The following is a 25,529-nucleotide window of genomic DNA, read 5'->3' on the forward strand; positions in this document are numbered from 1 at the left end:
GGGTGGGGGGGTCATCCCCGGGGCGGCAGGGGCGGGAGGGCCCGATCCTGCGTGAGCCCCCAGTCCCGCGTGGGACACCCCCCCCCGGGTCCGCCCCCGTCCCGTCTGCCCCCGCGGCGGCCACGGCCTGGGCGCCCCCCCCTGCCGCCCATGATGCAGCGCGGCGGCCGCGGCGGCCCGGGCACAAGATGGCGGCGGAGCGGCAGGGCGCCGGCGGCGGCCGCGGTGGGGCGGGAAGCGGCGGCGCAGGAGGAGGAGGAGGAGGCGGAGGAGGCGGCGGCGGCGGCGGCGGCGCGGAGGAGAACAAGGAGAACGAGCGGCCGGCGGGGCCGCAGCCCGGCAGCCTCGGCGACAGCCTGGGCCTGGAGAGCATCCTGCGCCGCGGCGGGGGGACGTGGCAGGCCCGGCCCCGTGGCCGCGGGGGGACGTGGCGGCCGCTGTGGCGAGCGCGGGGGCTCGCAGGCCGCGGGCGGGCGGGCGGGCACGGCTCTGCTTCCCCGCGGGACGGGGTCGGGCCGGAGGGGGCCGCGCTGCCTCGAGCGCCGGGCGATGCGGGTGTGCGGCTGCGGGGGCGGCCGTGAGGATTTGGGTGAAACGGGGGAGCCAGCTTTCCATCTCTGAACTGTCAATTTATTCCTTACCTTTACAGCTTCTCTTTCCGAGCTTGTGACAGCTGTCGGCAGCCTTCAGAGCAGGAACTCTGCGCTGGGCTCCGTGCTTTACATAGAGCAGGCTGGCAGCAATACTGGTGCTTGATGCGGGCAATCGTGGAGAAAATATAGCTGAACAGGCACACTGAGATGGCAAACGGGCTCCTCCAAATTTAGCACTTCTAAAATCTGATGTGGCCTGTAAAGCTCGTGGTGTTTTTGTATGTGAAACTTTCCTGTGAAACTAGTCCAGCTGCACAGCTGTGAGAGAGCTGAGTTTTATCTTCTGGGTAAGAGGAAAACCCAAGTGAAATAAGATCGCAGTTTTCCATTTAGCATGTGGCAGGTGTTGTAAAGTTAGCAACTGTTGAGTAAGATGCAGACGTAGCAATTGCCCTGGTAACGTTAGGAATAGTCAATGAAAAAGTAAATAATGTTGGAGATATGAATTCAGTGAGTAACTGCACAGGGTAAAAGACAGGCTGAAAAAAAAATCTTATCTGGGCAGCAAGGACGAGGAGTGCGATGCTGAGGCACTGCGGTTTGACTTGTTCTACAGATGCAAACTAATCCAGCGTGATAACCGCCAATGCAGGTTTTTAATACTTAAACTAAAGAGACTTTCTTGTAGGTGTAATTCCAAGAAAACCCTTTGATAGACATCTGCCATTTTAAACTTTAAAAGTCTCATAATTTCTTTTTCTCTACATATAGTAATAGTGTTTCTTTTGATGGGATCACTGTATAGTCTGAGTTTGCTTTTGTGGGGTGGTTTTAAGGCTTCTTGGTAAAGCTTAAAAGGGAGATTTGGGGATATAAATACGTACAGCGTGGAGATTTCTTGTTTATGATGGAGATTTTATTTCACAAAACAATCCCTTGTAAACTGAATGAATAACCTCAGCAAGTTTACTAGACTACAGCACAGTTTTATTTGGGAGTGTAAGTACAGGATGCACAGAAATCAGCAAATGTGCCGAAGAATGTGGAGGCTGGATGGAAATCACGGAGTGATGCTGTGCAGTCACAGGCCAGTGCATTCTGTCTCGGAGTGCTCGTTACAGCGATACGCAGTAAGACTAGAAATGTGCAGGAAATACTCCCCTACATACTTCCCAGAAGCTCTTTTTATGCGGGTCTCTGTATTCAGAAAGCAGCTTGCTTGTGGAAGCTGTGTCAGGAAGGCAGCAGTGATTCTGCTCAGTGTCTTTCCGTCCTTTTCCTGAGAGGTGGGACGTTCAAGGGCAGGAAAGCTGCTCTCTGTTTCAGTTTTGCCAAGAAAACGGTGTCACAAGTGCAACTGGGGAGGCAGTGCGGCGTAGCTAGGGCAGTCGGTTACAGTAGCCTGGGTGCGCCTGTTGGCGTAGCTTATTGTCCTGAAACGAGCCCGGGTAACGACAAGGCTCTTGTTGTCTGAGAGAGGAGGTGCCCGTGGTACAGCTCAGTCCTGGCCTTGGTGACGTTCATGAGGCTCTGAAGTAAGCAGTGGAGTCGTGAGGTCTTTTAGGACCCTCGGCGCTCTCAGCTGTGCAGTTTGAAGAGGTTTCTGGGTGTCCCTCTGCGCAAAGTGCCTTTGCTTGGTGGAACCTGTGGCGTTCCCGTCCGTTGTTTTGGGGTAGAACAGAGAGCTGGTAACAGACTGTACTGTCAGTGTGCCTTAACGCAAGTCGCAGTCCTTCAGATCGTGAAGGAGTCTCAGCAGCAGCACGGTTTACGACATGGAGACTTCCAGAGGTACAGGTTAGTAAATGGTCTGGACGTCCTGGAGTTACTGGTGTGACGTGGCTCGCTTCATTTAAAGCGTAAACGCGCTGTGGCAGGCAGCAAAACCGAGCTGCCCAGTAATGCCCCTCGAGAGGCTGCTCCACGGGAAGCAGTGTAGCTTTTTCCATTAGAGGTGATGAGCTGTGACTGTTCCCTTTAGGACACAGCTGGCTGTTGGTTCTCCGTTCCCTTTTGAGAGCTGTTTGTTAACACCTCACTGCTAATCACCGTATTCTTGCAGAACTGAGTGTTCAATAAAGATGCGTAAAGCAATCGGACTCTAAGGAGAACATCGTTCTGTTTTTTTAACGCCAGGAGTTATTATACTACTTCTTACCGTTCTTGTATTCTGTTAACCACTGGTTTACAGCTCGTTTCTGAGCTACATCTTACCATATGTCCATTAGTTGTTAAAAAGTTGCCTGTCACAGCCTTTAGTCCTTTTTTTCCTGATTGAAGAGAGCAGTAAACAGAAAAAAAACAAGTTGTTCTTTGGCCAAACTGACTGTAGTTGTCTTTTCTGTAGGGGTTATTGCTCCCGTAGGCTACGGCGGCTCCGAAAAACACTCAACTTCAAGATGGGAAACAGGCACAAGTTCACTGGGAGGAAAGTAACTGAAGAGATTCTCTCAGACAACAGGTACAGTCACTGGGTGGAATGGAGCATTCAGTACATTGGGGAATAATTTTTAATTTCAGTACTTTATTTTCACGTGAGTGTGGTGGAAAACTGCTCTGTACAACATATGCAGAAATGTTTATTTTCAGAGGTGTGTGGTGTTCATATCAAGAAAACATGAAAGTTCAGGCTGCAGTGCAGAGGGAGGAGGCACCGCTCAGGTCCTGCTTTATCATGTGAACGAGTGGGAGAAGAGGGAGCAGCAGCAGCCAGTTCCTTCTCTTGCCTCATAGTTGCCAATATGGGTTCTTTTACCAATCAGTAAATTACTTTGTTATTAAAGAGGAGCTGCTCACTCAGGTCTGTGGCAGGGTAGCGGGTGAAGGCTGATAGCGTCAGTGGTGTAGCCAGCGAGGTTGTGTTGGAGATGTAATCTCTTCCCTTGGAATAGAAATACCGGGTTGCAAGTTTTACTTAGATTTTCAAACTTTGGTAGAATGCTTGTCTGATAGAGCATGTGGAGAATAGCCAGAATCTTGGGCTCATTTCCTGTCTTTCAGAAACACTTAGAATGTCTGCTGTTTCATCTTTTCTTGTGGGGAAAAGAAAACATGGTATTGTCTTCACCTGTGTCGTAGTTCAGCCCCGCTTGGGACCAGACTGCGCAGTCTCTCTCTCTCACTGCCCCCACTCTCTGAAATAACAGGGAGAGATCATATAAGAAAATGGCTCGAGGTTTGAGATAAGGACAGGGAGAAATCCTTAAAGTTACCATTACAGGCAAAACAGACTCAACTTGGGGAAAACTATTTGTTTATTATTAAAACCAAAGCAGGATAATGAGACAGAAAACAAGATAACCTCCCCCCACCCCTCCCTCTTCCCAGGCTTAACATTATCTCTGCCACCGTCCACCCCCGAGCGGCACAGGGGGGAAGAGGGAATGGGGGTTGTGGTCAGTCCATCACACGTTGTTTTACGCTGCTGCTTCCTCCTCAGGGGAAGAACTCCTCACATTCCTCCCCTGCCCTGGCGTGGGGTCTGTCCGCGGGCTGCAGGGGGATCTCTGCTCCTCCGTGGGCTCCCCGGGCTGCAGGGGGACCTCTGCTCCTCCGTGGGCTCCCCGGGCTGCAGGGGGACCTCTGCTCCTCCGTGGGCTCCCCGGGCTGCAGGGGGACCTCTGCTCCTCCGTGGGCTCCCCGGGCTGCAGGGGGATCTCTGCTCCTCCGTGGGCTCCCCGGGCTGCAGGGGGATCTCTGCTCCTCCGTGGGCTCCCCGGGCTGCAGGGGGATCTCTGCTCCTCCGTGGGCTCCCCGGGCTGCAGGGGCACAGCCGGCCCCACCATGGGCTGCACCACGGGCTGCAGGGGAATTCTGGCCGGGAGCAGCATTACTGCTCCCCCTCCTTCTGCACTGACCCTGGGGTCTGCAGCCGTTCCTCTCACAGAAATCCTTCACAACAGGCAGGCAGACGCCTCTCAGGGTCTCTTCACATCTCATCTCCTCTCCACTTCTCTCAGCCGGGCCGGGCCGAGTCGGGCCCAGTCGCCGCCCGGCGGGAGGCCAGAGGGTGAGGGGTGCAAGGCCCACGAGGCTCGTGCCTCCCCCTCTCTGCCCCTGCTTCTGCTTCTTCACTTCTTCACTTCCCTTTTTTTTTTTTTTTTCTTTTCTTTTTTTTTTTTTTTGTTTTCCCCCCTGTTTTTCCCCTTCTTAAGTACATTTTTGCAGAGGCGTTATCACGGAACATTCTGCTACCACTTGGCTCGGCCTTGGCCAGCAGCGGGTCCGCCCTAGGCCCGGCCCAGTCCACCAGCCAAAGGGGAAACAACTTCCAGTGGCTTCTTGCAGAAGCTGTCTCTGTAGCCCATCATCACTAAATAAAACCGGGACAACCTGTATTGTTAAGAAGTCAGATGCATTATAGCATTAGCTGGTGGGAAAACAGACATTTCTACCCATATTGAGCCAGTCTGAAGCGCAACCTGAAATCATAACTCCCTTGTCTTTGCAACGTCTGTGGTGCTGCAGAATGATACCAAATTCTCTTCCTCAGTTGGGTAATGACATTTCTGCAGTGAGAAATACAGTAGGAAACAGGAATAATACAAATTTGTGTGCTTAGGATGTTAAGAAATAAAAGCATCTACCTCTTCTTAACCAAGCTGAACTTTTGTTACCAATCTTTGCAGATCACATGGCAAAGAACTAGCAGTGATGTCGTAATGCTTCTTTGAGTGTCTTTTTTTCATTAATCTTCGTCTGCCCCACAGGTATTTGCTGTTGATTCTGATGGATGCAGAGAGAGCCTGGAGTTACGCCATGCAGCTGAAGCAGGAAGCAAACACAGAGCCTCGCAAAAGGTTTCACTTGCTGTCTCGCCTGCGCAAAGCTGTGAAACATGCCGAGGAGCTGGAGCGCCTGTGCGAAAGTAACCGAGTGGATGCCAAAACAAAGCTGGAAGCTCAGGTAACCACTGATACTTGAGCTTGTTTTACAGCAAAAGCAGAACAAGAAACCGTTGGATTTGGGGTGATGAGATTATTCCCATCTAGGAATAGATAACCAAAACTGCCCGATTCCCAGGCTGGATAATGTCTCCTTTTGAACAGCTTGGAACTGTTAGCGCAGGTGCTGGAATTGCAGAAGGAAACAGTGGCACCCACCAAGAGGAAGACCTGGTGCTTAGAAGTTGATTAAGTGTATGAAATGATTGGCCTTGCTTTGAAGAGCAGTACATTTAATAAAAGTAAAAAGAATTGAGAGAGACTAAGATGATGCAACACATCCTGTTAATTAAAACTGCCATTTTGTAGCTTATTGCTGGGGAAAAAAGGTTTGTGGGCCATGTTGATTGCATAACAAGCAAGAACCATCTTTGCTTTCATCTCCTTAGAAATGTAGCAATGTCAGTTAAAATGAAAAAAGGTAGGTAGCTAGTAACCTGTAATTAAAAGCAGCTGTCTTCTGTGGCAAGACCAAATGAAAAGAGCAAGGCTTAGTCACTTACCGTAGGCATCGCAGCAGCCTTTCGTGCTGAAGGTGGTACAGACCAGGCCGTCAGTCTCAGAGAAACTAACTTGCCCTTGCGCTGTCTGCAGGCATACATGGCTTACCTCACAGGGATGCTGCGTTTCGAACACCAGGAGTGGAAGGCAGCAATGGAGGCTTTCAACAAATGCAAGTGAGTCCCCTCTCTTCACCAGCTTCACTTGGTAAATGGTGTTGGATCAGGCCAGTAAGTCTGTATACCGTACGTGCGGCACCTCTGTCAGCTGTTTGGTTAATCGTGCGCTGAACTGGGAGGTACTGCTGAGCAATGGCATCCTCCAGGGCAGAGACACAAACTCGGCCCTTGTGGCAGCGTCTCACAGAATGACATGCGCTGCAGGGTTAATGTGTGTTCTTTGCTGTAGGACCATTTATGAAAAACTGGCGAACGCTTTCACAGAAGAACAAGCTGTACTCTACAACCAGCGCGTGGAAGAGATCTCGCCCAACATTCGCTACTGTGCCTATAATATTGGTAAGGGGGGGAGTGCCTAATCTCCCACAAAGAGCAAGGCTTGTTCACAGGAAAGGAATATTGACTTGATAGTTCAGCACTGGTCTACATGATATTGGAGTGAGTCTCTAATATTTTGGGCGAATTCTGAACACATTCTGGGTGTGGAGAAACATACTCATTTTGCAACAGTGCATGTTGTTTTGTGTAAAAAGACAAAATACCAGTTTGCATTAGTTTGCTTGTGAAGTCAGCATGAAATTGAAGATTTATCCCCTTTGTGCCCCAGTTGCCAGTATAAAATCTATTGATTAGCTTTTTTGTATTAAAATAATTTGTGAACTCAGGTGGAAATGTGACCATGACTTGTTAATTCTCTCAGGTGACCAGTCTGCTATGAATGAGCTGATGCAGATGAGACTGAGGTCTGGTGGCACTGAAGGTCTTCTTGCAGAAAAACTGGAGGTAACTTATTTGCATGCTTCAGATCGAAACATTCGTTACCACTCTGCTGAGGATAAATATTGCTGCAGCGCACTGTTCAAGAGCCAATATCAGAAGAGAGGAAGCAAGCCTGGGCTCTTATGGGAAACCACACTCTCCTAAAAAGTCCTTTGATCTTAAATTAGCCAAGTCTGATGTGAGTTTGAAAGGGTCCGTTTTGGATACCTTAAAGTTCAAGCTCATAAGTTCAAGTCTGCTCTCTACAGGCGCTGATTACCCAAACTCGAGCAAAGCAGGCAGCCACGATGAGCGAGGTGGAGTGGAGAGGAAGAACAGTTCCCGTGAAGATAGACAAAGTGAGGATCTTCTTGCTGGGGCTGGCCGACAACGAAGCAGCGATTGCTCAGGTAACCCAGAAGCCAGTTCCAGTGCTGGTGTTCTGACCATCCTCTTTCCTTCAGTGTGCAAGATAATACAAGGTACCCAGACTGAAAGCTTTTAAATAATATTTTTTTTCGCAAACTTGAGGTTGGAAGGCTAAAAGTAAAAGTGGGAATATTGACTATAAGCCAAAGCTGAAGTGTCAGTTGGTTAGCTCCGCTGGTCTGCTAAGTGGTATACTCACTGCTCTAGAAATAAATATAAATACTTGCTGCTCTATAAACCAGTGAGTATTGCTGCTCTTTTGGGCACTGTTCTGCCCAGAAGCGGTACCTTCCAGTGGCAGGGTGATAACCATTACTTGTAATTCACTTTGAAGTGTAGGTTACAGTTTTAAGAGTAACTGATTTTGAATTACTGTTCTCATTTCTTTAATGTCTTGCTCAAATGCTCCCACTTCAGAGCAACCAAAAGAAAAAAGATTTGTATCAATCACCTTTTTTCAGCAACAAAAAGCAATTTGCCAGGTGAAGCAGGTGCTATGGGATTTATAGCATTTTATTCTTGACTTACACAAATCCTCAAAAGTGGGGAGAGGATTACTGAATACCGGGATGTAAATTAGTTTCAAATGTAGCAGTTCTGAAACACTTGCAGTGGTGTACGCTGTCCATGTCTTTAGTACTGCAGCGAAGTTCTCCACGCGACGCTTTTTCCTTGGAAACGGTGCCCAGGTGGTGTATTCTGCTTCCAGCGGCTGCGTACAGCACCCTTGCTGTTTGAAAAGGCAGTGAAAGGATCTTTGGTAACAATCATTACCATTAAAGATGGGCTTTTTGCAGCATCAAAAATGTTTATCACCAGGAAAATGATAAAGATAAATAGCAACTTAAACGATAAAATGAAAACCCTGCAAAGGTATAAGGCCAGGAGGCAAGAGCAGAAGACAGTGTTAAGGTAGTGTGAGTAGGATAAACAGGGTATGGCTGGGTAGGAAGCGTTAGTGTTAACCCGTTTTGTAATCAGGTCGTGAATTGTATGTTGCTGAATTTATTTTTTGTGGGTAGTGCGTTAGTACGGCCAGCAGGTGGGAGTGCCACTTAGAGTCCAGTGTTCCTCGTTTAATTCCCATCCCGCCAGGCTAGCAGTTGGGCCTTTTCAGTTTAGTTGCCCTCTTTGTTCCATAAAGCTGTGGCAGAACAGAGATCTGAGTTTGTTTTCATCTTCTTTTGTGTTCCTTGGAAGCTCTGAGTGAACAGAGGCGGTTTGTGGTACTGGATCACAGCTAGTAACGGGAGAGCTGCGCGCAGCAGTGTTTGCGTTCCCGGAGGGTTAAAACCTGGCCTTTTGAAAGCAGCTCTGCAGTTGCTGTGTCAGCTGTGGCGGGCAGTCCAGCTTCAGCTGAATGCACCGTGGTGGTTCCTGGCGTCTCTGGCACCTTTCTGCGAGTCTGCACTGAGTTGAAACCATAACATGACAAACTCCTCAGAGTTTGATTAGAAGCAGACAGGAATGTGTGTTTTGTCTAAAACTGGAGATTCTCAGCACAGTTACATCATTGCCGTCAGTGTCTTATTGGTAACAGGAGAAACAGAACAAACATGCCAAACTGAAACACGAATCCAAGTTTAAAATCACCTCTGGCAGCCCTTTTGTAGAGTTGAATGCGTGACTTCTCGGGCCTGTTGACTCCAGCCAGGGCAGAGCAACGGAAGCGTGCTGCTCTCTGGTATTGCCTCGAGGATTCTGTGGTCATCTCTGGTAACTAGGACCGTAGCAAAAACGGTGGTAACAACTTTCAGAGATGATACATGATGTTTTAGACCAAATGAAAAATTAGAAATGAGCACTTCTAGACTTTCAGAAGTGAGTTCAGTGAGATTCCTTCCCTGAATCCCTTTAAGACCAAACCTTGCTGTTCCATCAGGGCGTCTGAATCAGCAGCCGTAGCACTTGCATCTCAGTTTTATGGTCTGATATCTCCCAAACCAGAACAGATGCATATTTATACATAGAATCAGCTTAACCTTAGGAGGCTTTGCTTAGAAAGGAAAGCCTTTGTTTCGTTGCACAGCCCAGCCCTTTCCCTCTTTGTGCTTGACTGATGATCTAGCTATGTCTTTTTTCTTTTTTGTGCGTACAGTGAAATTGCTGTGCTTCTCTGGGTGAGGTTGAGAATGCTGTCAGACTCGTCTCTGGTTATTCTCAACAGTTAGTCTTAAAAATTCTTGCAGCAAATCTCAAAAAAAAAACAACAAAAAAAAAAAACAAACAGGCAAACCAAAAACCAACCAAACAGAAAAACCCTGCCTTCATCTCTGGTCAAGATACCTGAGGCTTTGTGAGGGAGTAAAAATGACATTCCTTAATGGATTTAGAAACCTGAAAAGAGGGGAGACAAACTGTAGAGCTCTACTGAAGATAAACAAGCAGGCATGTTTTCAGACAGTTTTTTATTCATTTGGACAATTGCGAATTTGCTGCAGCAAAATTCATCTTGCACTATTACATGAGGTGGGAGTGGTGTAACGCCGTGCTGATATGCTTCAGTCTCTCCTCCTGTTGCGGAGGTTGCGGTTTGTTCCCGGGCAGTTTTCCCTTACTGAATCAGTAAGGGGCTTGCCGTCCCCGTCTGGTTACCTTCTCAGGCAGCTGGAGGGAAGCTGAGTTTGGTTTTGGGTGCAGTGTTTAATTGGGTACATGATATGCCAGTCCATTAGGCAGAGAGCAGGCTTCAACATGTCTTTTTAAAAGTTGTTTTCAGATTTTGGTTTTGGGGCAGAAGATCAAAAGCCGCTTCTTTTTTTTGACAAAACTTGTGATGACAGCAGAAAAACACTCAGTCGCTCCTGCTACTAAAATACAGGGTTACTTTAAAAAATGCTTCAAACAAGCCAATGATTGCCACTGTGAGCATTGCTGAAGTGGGAGTGTAGAGAAGATAATCATCTGCATGTTCTTACCACATGAGAAAAGTTCAATCAGCATAACAAGAGCAGTCTAGGTTGGTAGGTTGCCAGTTCAGTAATGCTCAGCTCTTCTGTTGAGGGCCTTTCCCACAGTGCCGTCCAGCCTCAGCTGTTCTTGGAGCAATGTGGGTGCTGTCCTGGAAGGGAAGGGAGTAGCTGGGAAGGTAGCTGCTGCAGGGATGAGACGATCAGAGCTGGGTGTGCTAGGCCTTCAGTGCTGCTAAATTCTTAGCACCGACCACGTTCCCCTCCGTTTCTCACTGTTTTCCCCCAGCACGTATTGCAGACAGGTGCTGACTGGAGTTCTAGCTGCCCATGGATCTTGAAGCCATAATTTTGGAGAAACTTTGTTTAATCACCTCACTTAATTCTTGCATCATGGGATGCAAAATACAAAAATTTCTAATACCTATCTGTCTTAACTTTCCCTTGCTCTTAGGCAGAAAATGAGGAGACAAAGGAACGTTTGTTTGAATCTTTACTCAGTGAGTGTAGAGATGCCATTCAGGCTGTTCGGGAAGATCTGAAACCAGACCAGGTAAGCAGCAAACATCAGTGTTTGTACTTTCAACAACGTAGCATTTCTTTGGGACTGATTTGTTATTGTTAAACTTGCTTAAGAGTAAAAGTGGCTGGGATTTCTTTAATAAAAAGCTGCAAAAGAGCCTGCCACCTTTCATTTTATTCTCTTCAGAACTGGAGAGGGTGAACAGCAATGTGGAAGCCCTCATTCTTTTGCCCAAAGTCCGTTACAACTTCCCTGGTTTACCTTGAGTTGTTCCTGATGTTTTCTTCCCTCAGCTGCCAGTTATAAGTAAATCATGCAGTGTTTTGTCCCCAATTTCCACAGAAGCAGCGGGAACACTCTCTGGAAAATGATTCTGGGAAGGTGTCCAACATCCAGTACTTACACAGGTAATAGGCAAACACCTGTACTAGTGTGAAGAAGTCATGCTCTTATGTCAACACTTTATTTTTGTTTGGTTTTGGTTCATGGGGTTTTTGTTCTGGCCCACTCAGATCTCAAAGGATGATGGTACGGATAAGGGTCTGATTCATGCAGCTTTGAAAACGTTTTACTAAGGCTCTCATGTTGACCTTTCAGATGTTTTTTCCCCTACTAGTATCAGCTTAGACTGGGGGGAGGGGTTTTCTCAGAACAGAGAGTAATGTCTGAGTGGTTCTGACAGTCTACTAATGGGATTTTATCTCCTTAGTTATTTGACTTACATCAAGCTGTCAACAGCCATCAAGCGCAATGAGAGCATGGCAAAGTCTTTGCAGAAGGCACTGCTGCAGCAGCAGCGGTCAGAAGAGGACGGCAAGCGCACACCACGGCCTCAGGACCTGATCCGTCTTTACGATATCATTTTGCAGGTAATGCTGGGAAAACCGATCTAATTCTTCATACTAACTGGAGAACTTTGGTACAAAAAGTGGTTGTAGAAAACATAGCAGTGCGAGTGAACTGCCCATGAAGTCTGAGGAGCAGCTGAGTACCTACAGTTACCTTGCGAAGATGTTCAACATCTACATGAAACACAGAAGAACCCTTCTAGTTGTGAGCAGAAAATGCTGCTAGAATGGGTGCCCTTGATTGTACACTCTAATGCAGTTTTTCTGACTATTGTGTGCAGCACCCTGATAGCTGCTTCAGAGCAGCTAGAGAAAGTAGCAGCTAAAAATACTTCAAATGTACTTGTTCTTTATAAAGAGTTTCTCAATTTCTCACATAAATTTTCAGTTCACTGTGGGAGCTTGTGGCTGAAGCAGTTGTGAATGGGAAATGGAAATGCCTTATGAAAGAATTCCTTCATGTGAGATCTGAGGAGTCTTTGTCCTGATTCCTGTTTGTGTCAGGAAATCTGTCCTGAGGGCAAGCTTGCACAAGTTTCATGAGTGTCCTTCCCAAGGTTAGCGTGCTGATAATTGGAAAACTGGAAACTATTTCCATGGGAGTGTACTGTTGACTTGTTAAAAGGGGCAGCTTTCTCTTACTCCAGCAGATTCCAGAGGAAAACAACACCTGCATTTGTTATTCTGACTCTCTTTTGCACAGAACCTGGTGGAACTGACACAGCTTCCTGGCCTAGAAGAGGACAAGAACTTCCAAAAAGAGATTGGCTTGAAGACGCTTGTGTACAAAGCTTACAGGTGACTGAGAAACAGCTAGTCTTGCTTTAGCAGGCGTTACATCTTCAGACATTGTTATTCCAAAGTTCTACGTGCTGTACAGGGCTTTGATGCAGTTTCCTCTGCATGTGAGGAAACGTGTGAAATGAAGCCTGTATGCTAAGGGGGAACTGGCCAGTGCTACTTAATAAGTGATTTCCTGTTATCAGTCATTTGAGTTGGCCAAAGGTGTGGATAACAGCATGTCAAGGATCTGCTCTCTACTGTTGCAGGTGTTTCTTCATTGCACAGTCCTATGTCCTGGTAAAGAAGTGGAGTGAAGCTCTGGTTTTGTATGAAAGAGTGCTGAAATATGCCCGCGAAGTTCAGTCCGGAGCTGGAGCTCACACGAACAGCTTGAAGGTAGGAACCCAGTCCTGTGTGTAGAAGGGAGCTGAAGTTTATGGAAAAGCTCTGCCCCGGTCTGTCAGTAAGATGCCAGACCATTCCAATTCAAGCCTGAGCTTTAAGTAGGGAGAAGCGTAATACAGGTGTGACTACTTGACACATGATAGTAGAGACTTCCTAGTGATGTGGAAATGCTTCAGCTGGCCACTTGCTTGCCAGTTGTAACTTGCTGTAACAACTCCATAACAACCTACTGCACTTCCTCACACCTGCACTTTGTCATGCTGCTGCTGTAGTGCCTGAAGGACCATACTGTAGCTTTTCCTCTTCTGGGAAGATTCATCAGCACTAGAACTTAATTCCTTAGTTCTTACTTTGTCAAGTGTTAACTTTGCCTGAATCCTTGAACTGTGGTGCATTTGAGCCTCTCACATAATTTTCTTTAATCACGTAGGAGCTGCCTGATGTTCAGGATCTGATCACTCAAGTCAACGCAGAGAAATATTCCTTGCAAGCAGCAGCTATATTAGGTGAGTTGCACAGTTACACTAGAGCTCTAACGCCTCTTGAACAATACCCCTGCAGCTATTTCATTCTTTTCTCTTATTTCTGAAGTTCCAAGTGTTTCCACTCTACTCTGATCTATTAGGCTCTGGAAAATGCTTTTTCCCCCCTCAGGTCTAGCTGCTGCTGTGTGCAGTGCAGCTAGGCAACCAATGACTGGAAATTTGGCATCTTGCTCCCTGCGCAGAAATGTGAAAACGCTTCATGAGGATGTGCACTATTTTGGTAACCTGCACAGAACATTCTGTTTAGTCTTTTTTTTTTTTTTTTTCTGTGAACAACTTAGCCTTAGTTATCCCAGTTTTGCCTACCTGGGAGAGCTGCTGAGAAAGGGGAGAGCAGTGATTTTCTGCTCTTTGTCAGTGTTGACCAGGTTAGGGGAACTTCAGGGGAATGGATGAACGTTGTGATTTCTTGGGCTGCTGTTCTTGCTGTGCCTGCTGCTGGAAGCCCAAGATAACTAATGGGTTGCCTTAACGTAGCTTTAACAGACCCCGCTGGGGTCTTCTCATAATCTGCTGCTTTGTGCTTAACTCAGAATCTGTGCTTCTTTCAGGAGCTTCTCACAACAACGTGAAGGAGAAGCTCTCCATCACTGAGAGCTGTATTGGCTGTAGATGAGTATGTGTGATCCTCTTAGTCTAGAAAATCAAGTTGATTCTACTGAAAACACTGTCTTGTGTATCCTAGAAAGAAAGGCTCATTGCTGTGCTCGGAGGACAGCTGGCTCCTGAGACAGTCTGAATTTACGCCAAGATCTAACCTGTTATTCTTACCACTTTTTCTTCAATTTTGCAGATGCAAATGATTCTCATGAGACTGAGTCTCCATCTCAGGTCAAGGATGGCAAGGTAAGAGCTGGAAGCTCAGGCAAATTCCAGAAATGTTCTTAATGAGTATTACTCTTAACCGGTTAGCTGAGTGTCTCTTGCAACTTAAGGAATGTCATGCTGATTAGAGTTTGATCATGACTAGTGTATGTATGAGATTTATTAGACTAATTTTCCTTCTGCAGATCCTAAAGGTGGCTGACAGAGCAGGGTTCCTTGGGCAGAACTAGGCACCTTCATTTTTTAAATGTAGCTTTCTCCCTGCACTGGGGAAGGTTTTCCAGAGATCCTGCAGTGGTGCTTTGACAGGGGTTTGAACCATTTTCAGGGGCCCCAGATGTACACAAGGGAACTTCAGTTTCTGTTGCCTCAGTTGCTGCTGAGTGCTCTTTGCTTGTTTGACCCTTGTCAGCTTTGATTTGACGTGTGTTTAATTTGTGTTTCTGTATCGGTCTCTTTCAGCCACTCTCGGAACGGTTTGAGACTTTCTGTCTGGATCCTTCCCTTGTCAGCAAGCAAGTCAGCCTCGTGCACTTCCCTCCGGGCTTCCAGCCCATTCCGTGCAAACCCTTGTTCTTTGACCTGGCCCTTAATCACGTTGCTTTCCCACCTCTGGAGGACAAGGTGGAGCAGAAGGCCAAGAGTGGCCTCACTGGATATATCAAGGGCATCTTTGGATTCAAGAGTTAACCAGGACCCCCTGAGGATCAGAGGTTTTATTCTGTATTGAAGGAAAAGCTCCAAGAGGTTCTAGGACACAAATGCCTGCACCTGAAACCGACAGAGGGAGGTTTTACCATCTTCTTCCCTGTGTTCTGTGTATATGTCTGTGCACTTATGTTCTCTCCCGGTGTATTATGGACAAACAATCTATTCAGAAACGTACGTACACTATAAATAGCTGGAAATAATCTGGAGCACAGAGAAATTCTTCCATTCATTCTTCTCCATTGGAGAAGCTGGAACTTGCTTTGTGAGCAGTTACGGTCACATACTTACCATGGACCAGGGCATAGGCATGATTTGATTCCTCCCTCTGCCCCGTTATTGACGCTGTAATTTGGTATTTGGGTCTACAAATCTGGGTGTCGTGGGGAAACGGAGGCAAAAGTAGGTGCAGAACTAAACCAGCCAGGTGAGGCTGCCTACACGAAAACAGCAGCCGGCGGGCTAACTTCTTCCTCTTCAACTCCCAGAAGTCTCTGTATTTTTTAAAAATACAACATTCAGAAATGAGAAAATACAGCCTCTTTCCTTATTGCTAAGGATGGCAAATGCCTTTCCAAATGTTAATGGTTACCCCAGTTGTGGCGGAGTATAAGCTGATGGGATCCTGCTTTAGTGATACACGTTTTGTTAAATCCAAAATACAGCATAGAACCTATTCCTGCAAGGCTTTTCCGGGGAAACTAGCTCGGTGGTGGCTTTGGAAATAGCTACGTGCTCTTCATGGGGAGTTGGGTCTCTCACTGTTTGTTTTATCTCTGATCTAAACCTTGCCTGAAAACAAGATGCTCTTTTCCTGGAGTTCATTTGTCGCTTTTTCCTCATCCTTGGTCAGTAGATGGACCTGAAATGAGGAGTAAGCAACAGGAGGCAGTAGATGGTTCTTGAGTGGTAGATCATCCCTCTCATGCCAGACAGCTTTTTTTTAATTATTTTTTTAAATTTTATTTTTCAGTAAAGCGCCCGGGTGCTACGGTGACAGGGGCACTTTCAGAATGTGGGTAGTTGCATAATCATGATCACTTGAACAGGAAAAAAACACACAGCACGTGGGCAGAAGTGTTCCTAAATAAAGCATTCGGGACTTTCCACCAGCAGCGTTTGGGTTTTCACTGTCTGTAAGCTGGAAGGGGAAACAGCAGTCTGTTCTGGCTGCTGTAACTCTTCTGCACCAGTTGGCCTGACGTTGCGTTGCTGCTCTGTTTTTAGGCACTGGAGTTAATAGGGTTGGAACCAGAACTGTTTTAAATGATTGGTTTGTTGTTGTCGTGAGAATTTTCCAGGCGAGGTGCAGATGGATGCGGGGAATTAACAATTCCCATTATTTTCATATGAATGTTTGCTTTGTTCCAAGTTGATCTGATTTGTGAGCTGTCAAAGCACAAAGCAGCTTTCAAGAGGACTCTGCTCAGAAAGAGGTGAGAGAAGGAGGAGGAACTTCTTGTTTGTGTTTAATTTTTGCCATGTGGAAACAAAGTGGGAATTTCTGGTATTCTAGCCAAGTCCATTTGCCTCTGGATGCTGGGGGGATTTTACGAGAGAAAGGGGAATTGTAAACCTGAAAGAAACATGGAAGACTACTTCTTCATCAGATGAGGATTTCTAGAAGACACGGTCCTGGATGGCAGATTTCTCTTCCCCATAAAGCCCGTTTCCTTTTGCACAAGGCCGTGCAGTAACCGGCGCAGGCGTCAGCTCGTTGTTCTGCTCCGGGGTACCTCTCTCTGCGTACGTTAATCTGAGCTTCCCTCTCCTTTTCAGCTTTTCTATTGAATCACTTGGAGAACTGTTCTCCTGTTTGGTTGGCAAACCAGACTCTGTCTGCTTTCCTACCGCAAATCCATGTGGTGCCTGGATTGGCTCCAGTAAAATTTGTCCTGTGGCCGCTTTCTAATCGGTCACCGTTACAAACAGCTGAGAGCAATTTGTCTCTTTGTGTCAAACATCTTTTGATAGATAACTGATTAGTTGAATGCAGATAAGAAATATGAAAACAATAAAGTTTTATTCCTGACCTCTGAGGCATGTAGTTTGTGTTGAACATTGAGAACACCAAGCACTCTGCCTCTGCAGCGTTCAGAGGACCAAGGCCACACCGTCACCTGGGGCTACTTCACCCCTGGAGAACGGCCGCGTAGTTCTGGGGGAGGATCTGCTGCCTGCTGGCTCGGAGAACAACGGGCACCGCTCGGGTAGCTTGGCTTGGTTTGGTGTGATGTTCACGGCAAGTGAGGAGGGCGGGTTTGTAAGTCATGTAGAAGGCACTGATGAGGCACTAGGGAAAAAAAGGTACTGTTCTTAAGTCACCTGTGTGATGAAAAGCAGACTCTCAAAGTTTATGGAGGTTTTTGGCCCTGCGATGGAGCTCGGAATTGCAAAGGCGAGGCTTAACAGAGCGGTCGCAAGGGAGCAGCGCAGGCAGGGGAGGTGTGAGGTGACGGAACAAATCCACGGCCCCGGAACTGCCAGGGTTCAGCCGTGCCTGGAGCTGCCAGAGCAAGATGCAGAGCACTGGTTTGTGTGCTTGGAAACCTGCTTCCCTATGCTCTGCTCTTTCATTGGGACTGTTTGCTCTCTTGCCATGAATTAATTGGCAGGTAGGCCACAAGACTGCCCTCAGACAGGACGCTCCAGCAGAACGGTCAAGATTATTTCAATCAACTTTTCCTACGGAGTATCTCTGAGCTTAGCGCTGGAATTACAGGCTGAGCAAGCCAGGCCTGGTACTGTTGCACCGGTTACGACAGGAATGAGATGGACACTGTGGCCCTTGGCCCCTCCATCAGTGGTACCCGTGCCTTGGGCCATGTGCGCGTTTGGTCCTGCACTGCGAGGGGTCTAGTGACAACGGGTCAGGGCCAAGGGATGTAGAAATGCTTAGCATGAGAAACCAGTTTAACGAGAGAAATGAGCCTTCCTGGGGCTGAGGCAGGAGCAGCAGCAGCTCTCGGGGGCTGCTTTGCCTTCTCCTCCCTCCCTTGCTCTGAGCTGAAGTGCAGGGCAGCGCTGCGGCTCCCTGTCCAGCCCAGCTCAGAAACCTGGGTCGCTGCTCAAGTCTTCTTCCCAGACCTGCCCCAGCCACGCCTTCGGCCCTGGCACTGGGAGGGTTTGGCGCGGAGCGACGCTGTGCTCTGGGGCTGATCACGCAGCGGTTCCGAGGGACACGCCTACGGCAAAGGTTGATGCTGGGCTCACCCAAACCGTGCCGAGGGTGAGCAGGTTTGTGAAACGCAGCCGCTCCCTGCCTTCTGGGCGAGGCCTCCTGGGCCTGAGCGCGCTGCTCTCTGAGGAGAGGCTGGGTCCTTTGCTGTCCCGCTACAGCATCCCCCGAGCAGCGGTCGGGGCCCTGCTGCTGTTGCACAATTCCCCTCTCGTGCAAGTGGATCATGGTGAGACTTGGGTGGGCAGAGAGCTGGGGGTCCTTGCTCCGGAGCCTCCAGCCCGAATACCTGCAGTGTCCTCGCTCTTTGTTTTTGTTTGCACTGAGGATTTACCCTGTGCTGGGTGAATGATGAGCGCCTTGCTGAGCACTGGCTTACTGTGTTTGGGTTAGAGCTCAGTTCAAGTGCACATTCCTGCGTGCGAGGGAGGCGGCTGCGTCTGTCCGTCCTCCGCGTCCCCAGCCCTTCTCTGGGCTGCTGCGAGTGACCTGCGGTGAACACCTTCCCACCTCTGGCCTAAAAAGCAGCAATGTCTTGGGAGGGGGGAGGTTTAAAACCACCTTCAAAGGGTGCAGTTTGCACGCCTGTTGTACGCACGAGGCCTTGGGCGCGGCTTTCATGTGCTCCAGTGCCATCGAATTACAATTCGGACCCAGGTACTAGTGTGTTCTTAGCATTCCTGGCACTGCCCTACTGCCTTTGGTAACCTCCTCCACGGCTGGGCGCCCGTGGGGTTGGGGTTGCTACAGCTGAAGTTACGCTGCAAGCGCTCTCCCTGTCCCTCCCTCCCCCGGCTGCGGGCCGGGGGTGTCTGCGCACAGAGCAGACCGGGCAGTTTTCCCCGAGGCTCACGCGCTGCATGAAGATCAGCGCCTCTCATCCCCAGCCCGTGGTCGGTCCAGGGAGTGATGCTGTGGCTGTGGTGCCCGAATGACTGAAGAGGAGCATCAAAGCCTCTGCGTTACCTTCAGCGCTTGCCTTTTTCCACAGAAGCAGAAGAACCTCTAATTTTCTCTGAGCATCAAATTAAATTGGGAAAGGCGAAGTCTGGCCGCACAGAATTAGTTGTGGCAGATGCATTCATCCCGCTCTGGTCCCTGCCTGTGACACAGAAGCACTCGCCACGGAATCAGGGAACAGCAGCTCAGAACCGGAGCTCTGCAGGAGATTGGATAGAAAAGCACACCGGGCTCCTGGTGGGCAGGCTGCGGCTGGGGGAGTGAGCGCAGTGATGCTCCTGGCTGCTGCGCCCGGAGACGGGCTGGGCTCCAGCGCTGCCCTGCAGCCTGGGAGGTGATTTGTGGGGGCTGTCTCCGCTCCCTGCCTCCTGCTCGCTGCCTTGGTCACCCAGGAGGGATTCATCTCTCCGCGCTGCTCCCGCGCTGCAAGCAGAGCCTGGTTTGGTTTGGAGGGAGGTTGGTTTGGTTTGGTTGGTCTGGAGGGAGCTGGAAAGGATGGTCTGTGCGAGGGTGCGTGAGCATCCTCCTCCTGGTGCCCCTCAGGTCTTGTCAAAGGGCGTGCTCCAGCCTCTCCTGAGCACCTTCTCCTCCCGCCAGCTCTTTGTATCAGGGCCAGGAGTTTTTCTCCCGAGCAGGTTGGCCTTTGAGTTGTTCAGGTGTTTCAGGTGGCCGCCACCCACGACATCACATTCCGCAGGTGTTTTTGCACATTCCAGGGCCTTTGTGTCGCACTCGAGTGTGGAGGCGGAGAGGAGAGCGAACCTGGCCTCGCATTTAATGTCCCACCACCCTGCCGTGGGCCAGCTGCCTGGTGCTTCAGCCCGGCGCTCGTGCAGGGTGGTCCCTTTGCCGGGGCGCTGCTGTTTGAGCAAAGCAGCTTTTCTGGGAGATGTGAAAGAAACCTCCCCCAAAAGCTCTGATTTCATGGGGTGCTTCTCCAGCCATGCCCTTTGTGCGAAGGCTGTCTTTCCAGGCAGGTGTTTAATTACCTCTCATTGCCTGATTAACGATCTAGGACACATCTTGTTCAGATCCAGTCACCGTTTGGGGAGCAGCTTCCTTCAGCAGTGTCGCTGGACAGTAAAGCCAAATTTGCAGGCTGCATTCTGTGAGTTATAAACAAGTTTTCCAGACAAAGTGTCTGAGACTCTGCCATTAGTGCATTTATTTAGTGCTATTACAGCCTTGCTAATCCTCTGGGGAGAGGAAAATTAGGCTAAGGCGTTAGCTGCTGTAGGGAATTGCCGGGATGTCCTGCTCGTTAGCTCTAGGGCTTAAACTCGGAAAGGCTGCTGGATGCTGTAATGAGCATGGAGATGCCGTGGGGTTGGAAGCAGGCAGGTCCTTTTTGATGTCTGAAGGGTCTGAGGCTGAGTAGTCCATGAAAGCTTTGGGACTGAGCTGTTAATGAGATGGAGACACAAAGGAGCAGGACCGGGACTGCCCGTTCATGCCGGGAGAGCTGTGCTGGCTTCGGCCCCCTCTGCTCTTTTGGGGGAACGTCCGTGGAGCTGAGGCGGCTCCGAGGCCAAAGCTCGCTTTCCTCTGCCAGCTCTGGCGGGGTGCTACGCCCTGCCTCGTCCCAGGAACCTTCTTAATGGGTCTTGATCAGACCTGCAGGGAGAAGCGGGAGGGCCTTTGCACCTCCCTTCTGCTCATCGATTGATAAAGCAAAGCAAGAGGAGGTCTGAGGGCTGAGTAACATCAGACTTAAGAAAATCAAGTGTCCTATTTGCCCAGTGGGGTGGCAAGTTTTTAAAAGAGGCAGGCTGTTCTGAGGCTCTGAAGTTTCACTTTGGCTTGTATGAAATCTGTTGCACAAGCAGGAAAAGGGCTGAGACAGAAATGATGTGAGAAGGTGCTGCCCTCGGTGTGTGCGAGGCAGAGGAGGACGGCTCATGGGAACAGGCTCCGATACCGCCTGGGGTGGTGGGCGCCTGGGAGCCTGTGGTCGCTGCCTCCCATGGCCGCTCTTCACGTGCTGCTGTTCTCCGTGCCTTTGGAGACTGCGAGGAGGGCTTCCCTCTTGCGAAGGACAGCTCAAGTCTCCTCCCTTCTGTCTCCAGTTGCGAAGACCATGGATCCCTTGTGACATGGCTTGGGCTGGGCTGGCTGCAGCTGCCAGTCCGGTTGCCAAACAAGCAGCGTCTCCTGTAGCAAAGCATCCGTCGCTGCTAGAGAGGGCTCCCACCTCCGCGCAGCCTCGTGCACCTCTCAAACTGTTAGAAATAAAACTCGGATGCTGAGCGCAGGCAGGAGGGGCTGTGCCTGACCTCTGCTTTTTCAGGGGAGTGAAGACAAGAGATGCGATGACCGGGTAGGGAACGTTTCTCCAGCCGCCGGGCGCTGCCTCTCTGACCACGTGGCCGTGAAGCTCTTCTGAACTGTCCTTGGGGATGTGTTGTGGGTGCTGCTGGACAGGGCGGGTGGTGAGAGGGCCCTTGGTTTCACTTGCTGTAAATGCGGGCGATGATTAGCAGGGGCCTTACCAGGGCAAGGAGATGCATTAACGGTTCTTCCGTAGGTGTTACCTTATAAAAACATCAAGGCTGTTTCCAGGTGTGTTGAAGACTAAACCCCAGGCACCCTCTGCATCTGTGCTCACTGAAGGTTCCTGCTTTTCTCCCCCTGCCTCCCAGCTGTTCATTTTGCTGTAAAGGTCCCTTGGTCGCTGCGCTGTAGGCACCGGCCACTTCCGCAGGGTCATGCAAGACCTTAACGGTGGAGTTGTCCCTGAGGTGTCTGGCCAGGAGCAGCTCTTGGTGGCCTGATGTGGGACCTTGTGCAGTGCAAGCGCTCTGCTCGTTGCTTTGGTTTCAGCGCATCACTTCCCAAGAGAACACCGAAGTTTAAAACGAAAACTGGGGAGAAAATTCATCCAGAGAGCTGGTGTGCAGAGGTGGGTGAGGGGAGGCGCAGAGGAGGCAAGTGTGTTGTCATCCAGCAGGGAAATGCTCTGAACAGGTAGCAGTAAATGATTTATGGGTCATGTTAAGCCGTCATCTCCTCTGTAAAAACTTAACAGAGAGGCCTGCCTGATAACAAAGGCACGCCATCCTCTGAACCCCTCCTCTGCCTGTTTCCTGTGAAAGATCAGTCCAGGACTGCTCCCGAAACCTTCCTTCCCTGAGACGTTGCCTGCTCACCAAGGTCCTCTGTGCAGCTGTGCCTGCTATCTGTCCCCGCAGGCGACTCGCTCACCCGTGCGAGCAGCATCTGGTTATGTAACTGCTCTGGAAAACCAGGCAGCTGCATCCCAGCGCAGCTCCAGGCTCCTGGGATGAACCCCCGGATCCTGTTCTGGAGAGCAAATAAAATGATGATGATGTGCCTTCCCCTGCCATCTTCTGCTGTGCCTGGAGCTCTGGCAGAGCAGCCAGCCCCAGGTCTGTACCCCCGGGAGATGCGTTGCAGCCCCCAAAGCGTGCTGTGGCCTGCCTGGGACCTCCCTGGGCGAGACACAACTTCCTCTGGGATGGGCTTTGGGCAACGGCAGCGCGCCAAGGCTGCTCCATCCGTAACGAAATGAAGGCTTCCCACGCCTGAGCCACATCCCCGTGGATGATCTTGCCCCGGCAAGGCGGCAGGGAGCTCAGTCCCTGCTGCAGTGCAGATCCCATCGGAAATACGGCTGGGGTGAGGGGCTGGCTGCCTGGGGTGAGGGACACCCTTGGTAATGCCCGTTTGGATGGTCTTCTTGGAGACCTGTGCTTATGTTTCCAGTTGCAGAGGAGCAAGTACACTGTGCGGCAGTCTTGCCCAGGACTCTGGGCTCCGGCCCGAGTGCTGGGCACAGCTGTGTGGGAGGCTGTGGTGGAGAACTGGTTGAACTGGTCTCCTTGCCTGTTGCTTCTTGCAGGGCCTGGGTTAACCATTGTACTCTGCCCAGGCATGGCTTGGGCTGGTCTGAACAACCCCTGCTGAAGATCTGGAAGCGGCCTGGGCTGAAGCAAGCAGCGCCTGTCACAAGTGTTTCTGTGGGGATTCTCACAGCGACGTCCCCTTCACCTGTGCAGGCCGTGGTGGGTGTCGCAGCGTGGGGGAGCCTGTGCTGGCAGCAGGCAGAGTATCCCTCGCTCGCAGCAGGCCCTGGGCTGGGCGTGGTGGCAGGGGCGCTGGGCTGGCAAGACCTGGCACCCCGGAGCCGTCGGCTCTGCCTGTGGCTTCCCCCTGCCTCTCCTGTTTCCTGAGGCTGGGATGGTGACAGACCCCTCGTCTGCCTCCTTGCATGGGCTCTGTGTGGGACTAGCCGGCCGCCTCTGCCGCTTCTCCTCCCGCCGCGTCTGCCTGAGTGAGGGAGAGGCAGGTCCCTTTGTGAGGCTGGGTGCTCAGCATTGCTCCTGGCCAGGCCTCAGCACCAGCCATCTCCAGCGATGTCCCTGAGCGCGAAGGTGCTCCTCTGCCGACCGTCTGCATAGGGCACGGAGGCGGCCGCCGCTTGCCAGAGCGCGCGTCTGTGTGTGCACGGGGCTGAGATCAAAGAGCATGGGCTTCTAAAATCCTCTGTGTTTCTGAGGGCTCACTGCCAGGCGGGGACTTGGCTAGGGGAAGGATCACACCTCTGTGGTGTCAAGCAGAGGAGAGGAAGCTGCTGGTGTAAAGCGCTGCGGGTGAGGAGCTGCAGCCCTCCGCTCCAGGCTGTGCGGGACGGCTGGCTCGGGAAGCAGGTTGTTCGGGGTGGGGTGTGTTGGAAGGGACCTGGTTTGCTTTTCGTGTTAATTCGTAGAACTTCCTCCAGCATGTGAGCACGCTGTCTCCCAGGGAATTACAGGCAGTCGACCTTGTTCATTTATTTTCCCATGAATTCACAGGGGGTTGATCCCCTCCTGGCTCGTGTGAACAGCCCCACGGAGGTCGTCCTGTGTGGCCGTGGGCTCCTGCATGCTCTTGTTTCACGTGGGTGCAAACTGAGGTCTACTTGGCCTCCAACGCTCTCCACTCGTGTCCCTGGCGAGGCCTCAGCTTTTGGCCTTTGAGTGCAGGTGCAGCAGGGTCTGGTCCTGTGGGCTGCAGGCGATGGGCTGCGCTGGTTCCTCCGCCCTGGGCCCTCCAGCAGCTCCAGTCAAAGTGCATCCTTGCTGTTCTTGGTCAACTGGACATTAACGGTGAAGGGTTGATGTCTCAGTGACCGCTTTCCATCCTGTCTGTAGACCTCCACACAGCAGAGGCAGGCCCTGGAGCAGGTCTCTACTACTTCCAGCTCCCTTGGTCACCGCTCTCCTACGGCCCACGCCAGCTGCCTTTGCACTTTGAGCTGGGGACCCTCCTGTCTTGGTGCTTCTGAGATCCTGCTGTGAGAAGCAGGGCCCAAGCTGTGATACCATCATGAAAAGGTAGGGCTTTGCAGCTTGTAGGAGGGTGAAACCGCCCTCAAGTCCCTTGCAAAGGAGCCTTGTCCCACCTGTATTTTTCCCTCTCTTCTGTGACAAGTGTGATTTGGTTTGTGCCGATTTAAAGAGGACCAAGAGGTCACCCAGGAAGTGACGATGGACCCCAGGCCTTTGCCTCTGGCCCTGGGTTGTCCTTGGGCCACATGAAATGGGGAAGAACAGCCACAAACCTGTCTTGGCATCACGGGTGGCTGGTGTTTACGTGGGGGCTGTGGTCCCCATCCGCTCCTGGTGCCCACCCTCCCTGGTCCTGCACTGGGCAAGGATCCCACGTCACTGTGGGATCCAAGCCGGATCAGCCTGAAACACAGGGTTCCTGGGTTGTGGGGAACTCCAAACTTTGCTTTATCTGAAGCCAACAGGTTGCAGACAGCAGCCGACCCTTGCTGTGGCTTGGGAGAGCCGTGGGGCTGGGCAGCCCCACTGTGCGGCACAGCCTGAACGGGCACTGCCAGCAACCACAGGGATGCTGGGGTGTTGCTGGGCTGTAATGGGAACGCGTTGGGACTCCGAAACATTGCTCCATGGGGGAAAGAGCTACCCAGAAACAAAGCCTGCTCTAAGGTCTTGCATAGACAGGGTGTCTAGGAGGAGCCTCAGACCCAGATCTTTGGTGCTTCGGTACCTGAGTTTGTCCCAGAGCCTGAATCCTGAAGGCTGAGGCTCCCCGTGATGCTGCGCTGGAGCTGCCGACCTTCGTTCTGCCGTGAGCCCTCAGTGTTCTGCTGGCAGCCGGGGCCAGCGTGTGCTGAGCCTGGACCAAAAGTTTACTGAACTGCAAAGTAACACCATGTTCTGCAGATTGGCTGCTGCCTTGGAAAACTCTGGGCTGGCTTGGTCTGTAGGGCTTCAGCTGCTTTCCTAGCATTTTAAACAGCCAACGGGAGGAGATGCCCTAAACTGTGTTTCCGTAGTTTCAGTGCACTCCCTCAAAGTCACGTTTGCAGACTCTTCCTCCCTGCAAAGGCCTTGCTCTTTGCCCCTCCACTGAGAAACTCCCACACGGTCGTGGCCGTGTGTGCTAGAACGCTCTCCAAGCCAGGGCGAGGTC

At 50.6% G+C, this 25,529-nt stretch overlaps 1 protein-coding gene across 1 annotated transcript; it reads left to right on the forward strand.

Moving 5' to 3' along the window:
• Positions 1 to 188: 188 nt before the first annotated feature.
• SRP68 (signal recognition particle 68) lies at positions 189 to 16,989 on the forward strand. The gene is made up of 16 exons (XM_086762603.1): positions 189 to 369; positions 2,324 to 2,390; positions 2,941 to 3,054; positions 5,303 to 5,498; positions 6,131 to 6,213; positions 6,446 to 6,555; positions 6,917 to 6,999; positions 7,245 to 7,385; positions 10,768 to 10,866; positions 11,179 to 11,243; positions 11,546 to 11,705; positions 12,388 to 12,482; positions 12,734 to 12,863; positions 13,303 to 13,378; positions 14,211 to 14,263; positions 14,705 to 16,989. The coding sequence occupies exons 1-16, from the start codon at positions 189 to 191 to the stop codon at positions 14,930 to 14,932; spliced, it is 1,881 nt and encodes a 626-aa protein (XP_086618729.1). The 3' UTR covers positions 14,933 to 16,989.
• The last annotated feature ends 8,540 nt before the right edge of the window (positions 16,990 to 25,529 follow it).

Source organism: Chlamydotis macqueenii, chromosome 18 (genome assembly GCF_036417535.1).
Source record: "Chlamydotis macqueenii isolate bChlMac1 chromosome 18, bChlMac1.mat, whole genome shotgun sequence".
Classification (NCBI taxonomy): Eukaryota; Metazoa; Chordata; class Aves; order Otidiformes; family Otididae; genus Chlamydotis; species Chlamydotis macqueenii.

Bases quoted from the DNA above. Each gene is read 5' to 3' on its own strand.
- SRP68 (XM_086762603.1), top strand. From the start codon at position 189: ATGGCGGCGGAGCGGCAGGGCGCCGGCGGCGGCCGCGGTGGGGCGGGA. The intron at 6,214-6,445 runs GTGAGTCCCCTC...TCTTTGCTGTAG, and splicing joins GAGGCTTTCAACAAATGCAA to GACCATTTATGAAAAACTGG. The intron at 13,379-14,210 runs GTGAGTTGCACA...TCAATTTTGCAG, and splicing joins GCAAGCAGCAGCTATATTAG to ATGCAAATGATTCTCATGAG.